The following is a 12128-nucleotide window of genomic DNA, read 5'->3' as shown; positions in this document are numbered from 1 at the left end:
ATGCTGAATGGGTGCAAACAGCTCTGGGCCACCTGCCTTTGTGGGGCAGGGACATGCCAGAGGGCATCTAGGCTGATTAGAAGAAGATGGTCCTCAGAAGTTTATTAATGGATGTAATTTAAAGCTGCTTGGTGTAGTTGTCAGGGTGGAAATGAGCCCCCAGTTGGTCCATGGAGCAACAAAGTGGCCCAGATCCCCCTTTCCTCACAGTGCTGCCCAGAGCTTGGTCACAGCCAAAGCCTGGAAGTCTTACTTGTGCCATGTTCTGTGTGGAGCTGTGCTTGAATTGTATTGAAGAAAATGAACAACTTTTCCTTTTTCTCCCCTCTGCAGATCAGTACAGATATTACAATGCAGCTTTCCTTATCACCAACATCCAGTATGACACTCGGTACGAAAGGCAAACCACAGAAGAATTCAGATACCTGAGCCAAGAGATTGAAAACATGGTAAGCTAAGATGTTTCTCTGTTACTGCCTGACCTGTGGTGAAGAGTCCTTCATTTGTGTGATTGGAAATTAGACTCAGAGGTGATTGTGCCTCGTCTTATGTGGCTGGATTATACTGGGCAATTCCCAGGACAAAGAGTAGGAGGATGAGGAGAGGAACAAGATTAAATACTGGAAAAGTTGAGTCTGTTCCCTGACTCTGCCACTCACCTGTGTTTAGTAGGGTATTTGAGACTATCCTGCCTGCTATTGCCAACAGAGAAACCAGCAATGACATTAAGTTTTAAATACTTGAGAAAAAGGGTAGATTGCTTGGGAAACTTTATTGAAAGATCAGCCTGTGTCCTGCATATTGCTCTCGGCATCATGGTATCTGCATGCCTTGCAATTTTTTCTATGGTATCTGTCTCTCCAGACCTCTTTAGAGGTAGTTTGGTGTTTTTGCTGCCTGGGGCGGATGGGAAAAATAGTACAATGTGGTCAAGGCTCAGATCATCACAGTGTTAAGTGTTTAGTTCTCTTGGAAATAATCAGGAATTAGATGCCTAACTCCTGCTGGGAACTTGGTTTTCCCACGGTTGCACAGGACTTGAACAGATACAAGGCAGTGAATGGCCCTGTGCACTCCCACCCCAAATCAGGTGGGGTTTGTAAATAGTTGTGGACATATTCAGTGCAGGGATAGCATCTGGCTGATAGAGGATGTTCTGTGCTGGTTGCTGTACCCTAGCAGCTTCAGGGCTATTTCTTATTGAAGCCTAGAGCTGGGCAGTAAAATTGCAGTCTGTTCCCATTAAATAAGGGGGTGTACTGTGGGAATCAGTAACCGAAAAAGTTCGACTGTCTAGCAGAGGAACAGTTTAACCTCAGCATGATTCAATGTCCCGGAGGGCATACAGGGTATGAACTAGAGCTGTGAGAGGCTGTTTGTCCAACACATGCTACTGGCAAGGGGACTGTGTTGCTTGGCATTGATTGCCTTTAACAAGGAAGGAAGACAGGGTGGTACAGAAGAGAGACTAAAATTACTTCAGAGATGCACAAAGCACAGCACCGTGAGGAAGCCTTAAGTGGAGAAAATAGCAAAAGTCCAGGTAACTTATTTAAACCAGAAAGTTGGGACCGCATGCCTTTCGGGGTGCTGTTCAGTGTTTTTGTTCAGGGCAGATTCACTCTAGGTTGTAGAATCATAGAGTCAATCGCCTTGTCCCCATTGCTTCTTGTCCTGTCACAGGACACCACTGAAAAGAATATGGCTCAGTCTTCTTTACAACCTTTCTAGTCATCTTCCAGTCATCTTTATATCCTCCCCAGTCATTTCTGGACTCTAGCATTCCACAGGGAGTGTTAAATTCCTTGTTGCTGTCTCTGCACTCAGGAAGGAGGAATTATACAAGTGCTTCTCCGCTCCACTGCAAGCTTGTCAGCAAGCTTTAAAACCTTGCTGTAGTGGCAAAGATGCCTTGTTGACTGTGTGCAAACAGATGGTAAGCACACGTGCTGTCTGTTCCAGCAAGCCTGTAGTTGAAAAGGCACCCAGAGAGCAGAAGAGATGGCAAAATTTGGCGAGACAGCAAAATTTGGCAAGTCAGTTGTTTATTTTTGGTTCTGCAACCTCCGATGGAAACTTAGTAGTAACTTTGGTGTAGAGGTGGGGATCTGAAAGCAACTTTTTGTGCTTCAGAGGCTCATGAGACTCGTAGTTTGAGAAACGTGCACATATCATGGGTCTATTTTAACACATTATTTTCCTTTAACAGATGTCTACAGTATTTAAGAAGTCCATTCTAAGTCAAAGGTACATCAGGTCCCATGTTGTCAGTCTAAGGTAAGTAATGTGAAGGTCAGGAACAAACAGAAATGTGATGAAGATCTTTTCTTCCTACCCCATGACAGTAGGGAATGTGCCTGGTTGATTTTGCTTGGATTATGCCAGCTGGATGACTAAGTCTTGGCTGCTTGTTGCTCTCCATCGGGGCTCAAAACACTGGTGAGGGCTTAATCTGCTTAGAGGTCAGCAAAGACGACAAAATTGGCCTTACACTTTGGCAAGTTGATTACCTGAACACCAGTTGTTTGTGGCTGTGATGCAGTAAGTGACTTTTTAGGTGATCCCAGCCTTCACTGCTAGTTAAGGGCTCAAGAGATCCAGTCAGCTCTTTATTCCATATCATTCTTCTTGGGGAAGTTTAGGCTGGTGTTTACCCCTCTGCGTGGTGTACAGCAAGAAGTGACTGTTCTCCCTCCTCTCAAAAAAGAACTGAAGGAATAAATTCCACTGTGAGATGCCTGGATAGAGAGATAAGAAAGGAGGCAAAAGGGACATACAGATATGAAGATCCTGTGGGAGCTTTTAAGTCTTTTTTCTCTGTGCAATAGTTATGGTTCTTATCACTGAGAGCAATACATCACTTCCATCACACAATTTGGGTTTCAATTAGTTAAATTTCTATAAGGCCTAAATCTGCTGTGGAATATCTTTCCCTTTATGGCAAAGAATGCCACACTTCCTGCAAATATCCTTTTCCACGGCACTTTGGGGATCGCTAGGTGGTTATTTTCATAGGTTGTTCACAATTTCTCTGCTACTGGTTTCTTCTGCAAGCCTCCCATGCTGTGTAGCTACAGAAATTACAAGATTTGGGAGCTAGACTTAAACAATTCCTTAATACCTTTTAGGCTGACCAAACAGTGCTCTGCTTTTAAAGTTTCACTAGTGTGAGTACACAAGAGAGTACCTTCTTTGTGTAAATGTGCACTGGTTCAGCTTAGCTGCATCTCTGCTCTCTTTGCCTCTCGGTTTCTGTTGCTTTTCCTTTAGACTGTTAGTCTAAAGTATTGTGCTTCAGAGTTTGTATTGATAATAAATGATCATACCTTGTTCTGATAACACAAACTATTGAGATTTTTGTCTCTCGATCCAAGGATGCTAACTCACCCATAAATGGACAAGTGACTTATATGGAAAGAAATGCCAGAAGACCTTTTAAATTTCTGTGGATCTAAGCTAGGTCTTATAAATGGATGTTAGGAATGGCTTGTTTGGTATCTGTTGAATGGTTTTAACTCTTGTGTTGTTTCTACTGCTATGTTCTGTTGATGGAGCTGCGTAGAGACTAAGGGGAGTATTCCTTCCTCTCCTTGCAGAAGATTCCCTCTGATTGTTGTTACAGCGTGAACCAGGCCTTTTGCTGTCTGCTGACGTATGTCGTCATCTTCCTTTGCTTGTGCACAGCTATGCTATTCGTTCCACACATCTGTGCAGACCAGACCTGTTCTTGTATAAGGAAGGCAGACAGTGCAAGCAGAACTAAGAGGCTTAGTGCGCAAAGAGAATGACACCACTTTGTTTATGTTGGTTTGCAGCCCGGATCCTGGCGGAGTGCTTGTATCTGTTGCTCTGGTATTTAAATTTGCCTCAGCTGATAGTACAGCAACAAGCTGGAGTCGTGTCAACACTGTGTTACGCAGAAGGCTGAAAACAAGCTCAACGTCATTGAATGTTGACCAGTCTACTATAACTCTCACAGGCAAGTGCCTTAGGTTTGTGTTTTTAGCTTGGAATTTGTTCCTCATACTTCACTGTTTTCAGTGTAATGAGCTTCACTTTACTACACAAATACATGCAATTGCTGTTTTCTTCTTTTCCCTTCTCAAAATTGTTTTAGTGGCTGACAGCCCAGGAACTTGAAAGTAGTAGTAGCTTGAAGAGAGCTAAAGCAGACTGACACCTGTTTTAATGAGTGAGTTCTGCTCTGTGCATCAGAAGTTGGGTGTGTGACTTAGCTCTGAATGTGATTGGCCAACCTAATCCATCAAAAAAGAGGCCCAACTTTTCGATCTGGGTTCACTCTGGGTTTACTCTGCTAAGATGCACAGTGAATTGGTGAGGAACCTGTATCACAAGGTACTTAAATGTGGAGTCCTCAAGCTCTTAAATAAAAATCTGAGATGGTTCTCTTCTCCATCATCTGCCATTTCCTTTGCTTATTCCACAGGTTGCTGTAGCAAATGTTCATAACCAAACCCTATGGTTCCCTGGGCAGTCAGTAGTCCTCTCCCATGATTCTGTCATTGGTTGCTACCAGAACCTGGCAGAGGGAGTTTTTGTAGGGAAGAATCAGTAATGTTACAGCCAATCTCAGCACTGGGAATTTGTGACCACCTTGCCTTACTGAATGTGAACCTACACATATAGGTTTATGTATCATGCATAGCCCCCAGCACATGTAGATGTTACCTGGACCTATTTAGTCGTCTATCTGCTGCTTTTTTAAGCTTTGAGCTAAGGCACAAAAGATTCATCCTTTGGCCTTGTGCTTTCAGTGAGGATTGTAAGCTTAACTGAACCTCTCCAACAGAGCAAATTAGTTATTTTGCCATAGTGTCACTACAAGCAGCGAGGCAAACCATTCCATGTGTTTACTAGGTACAGAGAGGAGGCAGTTAGGTCCTGGATCACATAGCAATATGAGGCATGCTCACTATATTGTTTGTTTTTCATTTCAGAGTTGAATGAGGACAAGGGAGATACCCTTTTAAACAACTGTAAGTACAAATGCTTTACAGAAATTATCAAGGGACACGGTGCTTATATATTCAGTGTTTATATGCTTTTTATACCTGAGATACAAGCTGAAAAATAACTTCTTAAAGCTGTTAGAGTAGTTGATAATAGTAGATAATTCACGAGCCAGGCAAGACTTGAGTCTTGCTGGTTCTACAGTATTTGCAGAGTTAGACATTCCAACTTGGTGGTGATGGGAAGCACTTGCATTAGTGTTGACTATGTGAAGTAGACGAGTTGCTGTCAGTGAGTTTTGCATGAGGACTGCAGTTGCTGTGAGCTGAGAATTGCTGTGAGCTGAGAACTGGATGGGAGACATCCACTTGCTAAAACAAGCAAGACAGGAAAAACACAGCCTTACAGTGTTGTCCAGGTTGCATCTTCCAAGCATACCATACATGGAGTCTTAAAGAAATCCCTAGCTTTTAAGCAGTTTCTGAAAGTGATCATGCCAGATGCTTTCCTCTAGAAGACAACCTGCTGCCTGCAGAGCCCCTGTTCAGTCCTTTGCTTCATTGCACATGTGTGTACATTCCTGTCTGCCCTGAGCTGGTAGCCATTGACCTTACAGACTAAAGCAGCTAATAGCATCCTGCTGGCAAAGACGAATAGCTCTTAGACTGCTCATGAATTCATCTTTCCTTTCTTCTCTTGCCGCTTTCCTCGTCTAACAGTGTTTGTCTGTAAGAGAAGGGTTGTTGTCTTGTACCCTGCACAGAGGTCATGTCCATGGCCTTGCAGGAGTCGGAGGTGGTGCTGGAGCAGTGCCAAACACAAGGCTGGAAGTGAGCTATCTGTGGAAATGAGTGATCTGGTGAGCTGCCACCATGTCTAGCAGCTGCATGTCCTCACTCCTTCCAATACGTCCTCCATCTGGCCCTCTCCTCCCTGTGAAAGTTTGGCAATAGATGTTCTTAAGGTTTGGGAGCTAAAAGCTTGCAGCCTTCAGGGAAAGACCAGAGGATGGGAGAGGGAGGAGAGCTGTCCACAGCAAGAGCAAGGCAGTGACACAGCCCTGAAGAAGGGAAGGTTCTGAGTCCCTCTCCTGTTCCGTGCTCTCAGGTAAGGTGATAGAACTCCTCTGGAAGCGTGGAAACAGGATCAGTACCTTCTCAGATGAACCCTGTACAAAGGGTCTCTGACTGCATCTTTGTGCTGTCCTGAGCACTAGAGACCTCCAGCATCCCTGCCTAGCATGGTCACGGGCATTGCGTGTGTTGCACATGGATGTTCCATGTTTAAATGGTCCCTGAGAATTAACTTGTTTGGTTTTGACTTTTTTTTGGCTGATATATGACTGTGCTGTTGGCACAGTGGCTGTAAGTAAACTGTTGGAGGAAGAAGACACTATTTATTTATTTTTTTGCTGTTGTTGTCAAAGCTGACCTGCAGGTGACCTGACAAAATCCTTTTCTTATTTCCTTGGTTTATGGGTGGTTGTTTTTTTTTTGTTGCTGAACTTCTCTAGCAATTCTGTGACACTTAAAGCTGTACTGATTGTGTTGTTATTTCCTTTGCTATGCAGGTGGGGCTTTACAAATAATGAAAGATTGCCCTGCAGCGTTTGAGTTCACAAGTGATGCGTAGTGTCTGTCTGCTGCATATTTTGGTGTTGCTGTGTGTATTGAAGCTTAAAGCTGTCCTGGTCTGGCAGTTGTTTATATAGGGATTCAGCAGTGTTTTTGCACTCAGTTTTTAAGTGTTTTTGATGTTCTTTAATGTACAGTAGCAAGAGAGGGATAGCCTCTTTAGATGAAACTCAGATGTCATTGTTATAAAAGCTAATGGTTAATTACCAACCAGTGCATGTGTGTGTCTTTGTGCCTAATAAAGTGGGTGGGTGTGAGCCTGTATACACATACACACCAGCAAGCATATCCCTCTGTACAACTCTAGACAAATACAAAACAAAGTGAGTTTCACAGAAAGGCAATATTTTTTAGTTAGGCAAACAGTTACAGCTGGAGAAAATAGTCTCTCTGATACACAGCCTTCGTGGAAGTTCACATGGCGTTGTGTCTGGCAACTGGTTTAATGAAAAAGTGGTAGTTTTTCTACCAACTTTCACTTAACCCCATACCTATCCCGAGATGCTTGTGACCACAAAACCTGGCTTCCCTGCTATTGAAGGCACTGCTTTAGGTGAGGGTTTTCTCTTGACATCGCTTCCCTCTTGTGCCTGTGTCAGCAGCCACGTGGGCCTGCCCAAAGCAAGACCCTGTTTTCCCTCAATCAGCTAAACCAGAGCTGCCTTTTTTTTTCCTTTTTTTTTTTTTTTCTTTTTTTTTTTTTTCCTGGCAGTCTGTGGAATTCGAAGGGAGACATTCTCCTTCACAGGAGTGGAAAGAATAATCGGCGGGCAGCGTGCACAGGATGGGGAATGGCCATGGCAGGCTAGTATTCAGCTCGATGGGACCCATCGCTGTGGTGCATCGGTGATCAGTAATACATGGCTTGTGACTGCGGCCCACTGCTTTAGAGGGTAAGTCATCAGCACCTTTCTGATCCTATAGGCCCTATAACTTCTGGGTGCTCGGACAGGTCTTCTCTGGTCCTTCAAGGCCCACTAAGGTCTATACCTGCTGAAAGATATCTGTCTCTTCTCTGTTCCTTGGACAAAGCTGACCACATTACATCTTGGTGAAATGGAAAGCTGTGTTCTTGTTAGGATCTTCTGTATGGCTGTGACCTCGTCTCAAATGTCTTTCAGAGCAAAAGAGCCTCGGAGGTGGACAGCCAGCTTTGGAATTCTGCTGAGACCTCCGAAACAGAAAAAATACGTCCGAAGAATTATCGTTCATGAAAAATATAGCGAATTTCTCCTCGATCACGAGTATGATGTGGCTGTTGTGGAACTTGCCTCCCCTATTGAGTTCACAAGTGATGTACACAGTGTCTGTCTTCCTGAAGCATCTCATGTATTCCGGGATAATGCTTCTTGTTTTGTCACAGGCTGGGGAGCTTTGGAGAACGATGGTGAGTGTCTGTTTTCTTCTCATGCTGTCACATGTGTGTCTTACAAGGCTGATGTTAGTTTTATGGTTTTTGTTTGTTTTGGATTTCTGAGATTTTGTGTTTAAGAAGTGAATTTGCTAACAATGCACTGGTGGACTTGGCTTGCTTTTTTGTTGTTGCTTTTGAGTGGTGGCCTGGAATATGGAAAAAAGCAGCAGGTTAGCCTTATAGGAAAAAGAGCAGCTTTTTTTTTTGTCACTGCATGTATTGTGATGGCTGAAGGTGCTCAGTTTTTCATTCTTACTTGCCTAGTGTTCTGGGTTTAGCTCTGACATGAATTTTTACCATTCAGCTTTGTCTGTCATACTAGTTGATGAAACTTTGTGATAGATCTCTCTTTGGTGCTAATTCAGGCTTCAGTTCATCAAATAACTTGAATAACCTTCTGAGCGATTGAGCTATAAGCTGTGTTTTATGGTAGATTCTTGGGGTGATTGCCCGGAGTTGCATTGCAGTTAACCAAACGAGTCTTTCTATGGGCATCAAGGACACACCTTGTAGCCAACAGTTGAATTGAATGCTGAAACGTGTACAAAAATCACTTTTCCTGTTATGTGAAACAGCATCTGGATGGAGAAGGGTCATATTTGGGATGAGCGAGTAAAGGACTTCAGGATAAATAATAACTTTCTTCTTTAGACATTGTCTGAGTAGCTCCCTTTGCTGCCTGCAATGTCAGGAAAGCTATAGAAAAATGTGACTACTCCTAATCCTTGTGTGTGGTTTACGTTGCATACACTGTCTGCAAATCCTAATACCACTTTTCCTTCTAGGCTATAGTGTTAATCAACTTCGACAAGCAGAAGTGAAAATCATAAGCACTAGGATTTGTAATAGGAGGGAGGTGTATGGTGGAACAGTAACACCTGGAATGTTGTGTGCTGGATACTTAGAGGGACAGGTGGATGCTTGCCAGGTAAGTCTGGTCTTAAGTAATAGTAAAAGGGAAGGACATGGGGTGGGAAGTGATGTTTCCTAGAAATAAGAAATAATCAAGATCCTCCAAAGTATGTTTTTTGTTTATGGGGTTCAAGATCTTTACAGTTGTAAACTAGGAACTTCATTGCTCCTGGGCTGCGGTCTGCACTTACGTGTTTAGTTTTTATATATAAATGAAGATGTGAGGGTGTAGAATAGAAGAGACTATTAGATACTGGCTGTCAGCTTCCATCTTCTCAGGAAGTCATGCAGAGGTTAAACATAGCTGTGGTCTGGAGACAAACATTGTTCTGTTACAACTGACAAATGTGGTGCTCACTTCATTAGCGAACACTGTTTTCTTTATGTTCCTGCCTACTGATGTTTTTCTCCATAGGGTGACTCTGGTGGGCCACTGGTGCATGCCAACTCCAGAGGAATCTGGTATCTCGTGGGAATAGTGAGCTGGGGAGATGACTGTGGCAAGCCAAATAAACCAGGAGTATACACACGAGTGACTTATTATCGAGACTGGATCGCTTCCCAAACGGGCATCTGAAACCTGCAGTGGCTTAAGTTTTGTGGGCTGTGTGTAAGGCTGTTCCTCTGACACATTCTGCTCTGTGGTTACCCTCTAAACAGCTGCTGGCTTGGCTTGTGGTGATGTATCAAGTGCCAGCAAGCTCAGAGTAGTCTAGGACTTGAAATTGGTTTGGCCTACCTCCAGAAAGGAACGGACTCAATTCGTGTGACAGAGCTGTTTGTTCGCAAAGTATTCTGTCAAAGGGGCAAAGGCTTTGGTTTATGCGCAACATGCTGACCCTCTTCTCTGTGGCCAAATGTCTTGGCCACTACTTTTGTAACCAGGCAAAGCATCTGAGCCTAAACAATTATTTATCAGCATCCAAGAGAAGTCATAACAAAAATATTGCCCATCTGTTTGCTGCATGTTCCCAAAGCCCCTCCTATCTGTAGACCAGCTCTAACTGAGCCTGACTCCAAGGCTGCTGTGCTTCTGAATACTCCTTGAGCTCTTTTCTTGCAATGCTCCAGGAAGCATACTGTAATAATGAACAGAAGATGGCTTAGAGACATTGCAGTTCCTAGTATCATGTCAGCTACCTGGGTGAACTGAGAAGTTTTCTTTGCTGTGTTATCCTGAAGAAGTGATTGCTGAGAGACATCAACTTCTGTCCACGTTCGCTGAACAAGTGTGTCCACTTCACGCTTTGTGTGTACTGTACCTACCACAGCATTTGCCACGAGTGATTGCTGGATTTGAGACTGAAAACCACTTTGTATTCATGCCATTCTGTTGTCATATCAGAATATTGGGCTGAATGAATTTCCATTTTAAAACTTTCCGGATTGTATGGTTTTTAATAAAAGTCCTTGGCTTTTTGTGCAGGATGGAGCTTTGTAACAATCTTGGTATGACCATTGCTGAAAACAATCTCCAAAAACTGCTTGTTCTCACAAATGGTGCTCTCAGGTCTTTTTAAGTTAACCTGTATATCTTCAGCTGCATTCTGGGGGGTGAAAAAAAGCACATCATTGTCACGGTGGAAATGCATGTCTGCTTCAGAAACGAGAACTTCAGACTGATCCAGAAATCCACGTAAAGATCCTTCTCCTGTCAGGAGTTAAGAGGTGCCTGTGTCTTCTTGCTAGTCCATAGCTAGCTCATCTGATCTCACAAACTTTCTACTTTCTTTGCCTTTGTTTTCAGGAGGCCATGTTCCTCAAACTCGTACACCCCAGCAGTGGAGCATGCTGCTGAGGATGCTTTCCTTAACATGTTTGCAGACTCTTTCCAACACCGTGTGGTTGCTCATTCTGACAACACTGAATGGTGTGGTCTTAATTGTTAGATATATGAGCCACTCACTTGCTCTCTTTTTCTTTGGTGGTCAGAAGAGAAAGAACTTGTCAAAGGAAATACCAGCCACACTGCTGAGACCCGGAGCTGTGGCAAACAGGCAGGAATTTTATGCTAGGCTAGAAAAGATGAGCAAAGCAGGAGGCTTTCAGCATCCTCACATTTAGACGATTTGGGGAAAGACTGATTATAATCTCAGGATGAAAGTGTTGTCCAAACTGAGTACAAGTCAGTTAATATCATCAGTCGTAATTCAGGGGTAATGCAGCTTGCTGCAAACCCTACCCAACAGAGCATCAAGTTAACAGAAGTATTTTTATTGTACAACCTATGATTTAGGTACCTGCAAGCACAGCGAACCATGCTTTACTGGATCTTCACTGGAGCTATGGGTTGTGTGGATGATTCTACTTCTGTGAACATCATGAAGACCTGGTGTTTAAAATGTGCTCGCAGGGAACTTTTCTTGTGGAATAGTGGGAGCTCCAGAAACAAAACCTTAGCGGTTTAAGTTTTAGGTAGGGAATAAAAAGTTTCAAGCAGATTCCATAGATCTGAGCCTGACAAATATCACTTTAAACCCATAAACAGAACATGGATTTGAAATATGTTACCTGCAAAGGAAGCTTAAAAACAATGCATGGCAAGTGTATAACATTTGTGTTTGTTTTTTTTTCCTGGTAACAATTGTCTGAGTGGGACAGTAAGTAAAATTCAAGTCTTCTTAAAAAAGAAACATTATTAAAAGATGCCATGAGTTTCTAATTCCCAAAACACTTCAGGCTTGGGTTTTCAAAGGGCACTTTTTTTTTTTCCTTATCCTGCCAAATTTCATTGTAGTTCAGGAACATAACATTTTCAGGTCTGCAAATCCCAGATATTTCACTGTTTTCCAGAAACAGGTAAGTAGATGTCCAAAGGATTTCTTCTGTGTGTGTGAACTTTCTAGTTGCACTTGTTTTGGGTACAAAATCAGAAACCCTTCAGCATTTTGATCTGTGCAAAGGGCTGCTGTAAATGTAATTCTCCAAAGTAGTGCACATAAAGCTGAAAAAGTGAGCTCATTTTTTGCTGAAGGAGCTTCCAATTCTGAGCATCCATCTGGAGGGATCTAGTGCATGGCTGACCTTACTGCCAAGTGCCAGTGCAGTGCAGCCAGGAGGAGTGGGACTTCAGAGGACCAGACACACTGTGTGTTTTTCATGATCGCAGCAGGAACAAGCCTTCTGGCCTTGTTTCTCTTAGAAGCAATATAGTTTCCATGCTCTGAGGCCTCTTGGTGATGCAAAGCAGTATAAAT

General features: G+C 43.2%; 1 protein-coding gene across 3 annotated transcripts in view; it reads left to right on the top strand.

Annotated features, from left to right (window-relative positions):
* LOC309877444 (transmembrane protease serine 11E-like) overlaps window positions 1-10358 on the top strand; it is a 44664-nt gene extending 34306 nt beyond the window's left edge. For all 3 annotated transcript variants that reach the window (XM_082758762.1, XM_082758761.1, XM_082758763.1), the window contains 8 exons: window positions 334-449; window positions 2210-2277; window positions 3816-3979; window positions 4959-4997; window positions 7318-7498; window positions 7727-7992; window positions 8805-8947; window positions 9347-10358. In XM_082758762.1, coding sequence (XP_082614888.1) covers window positions 334-449; window positions 2210-2277; window positions 3816-3979; window positions 4959-4997; window positions 7318-7498; window positions 7727-7992; window positions 8805-8947; window positions 9347-9508 — 1139 coding nt within the window. In that variant the 3' untranslated portion in view covers window positions 9509-10358. The remainder of the gene's footprint in view (window positions 1-333; window positions 450-2209; window positions 2278-3815; window positions 3980-4958; window positions 4998-7317; window positions 7499-7726; window positions 7993-8804; window positions 8948-9346) is intronic.
* Window positions 10359-12128: the final 1770 nt, after the last annotated feature.

Source organism: Aythya marila, assembly GCF_965140915.1.
Source record: "Aythya marila genome assembly, chromosome: 4".
NCBI classification, from domain to species: Eukaryota; Metazoa; Chordata; class Aves; order Anseriformes; family Anatidae; genus Aythya; species Aythya marila.
Note: the sequence above shows the minus strand (reverse complement) of the source record. Positions and strands in the feature narration are given on the sequence as shown.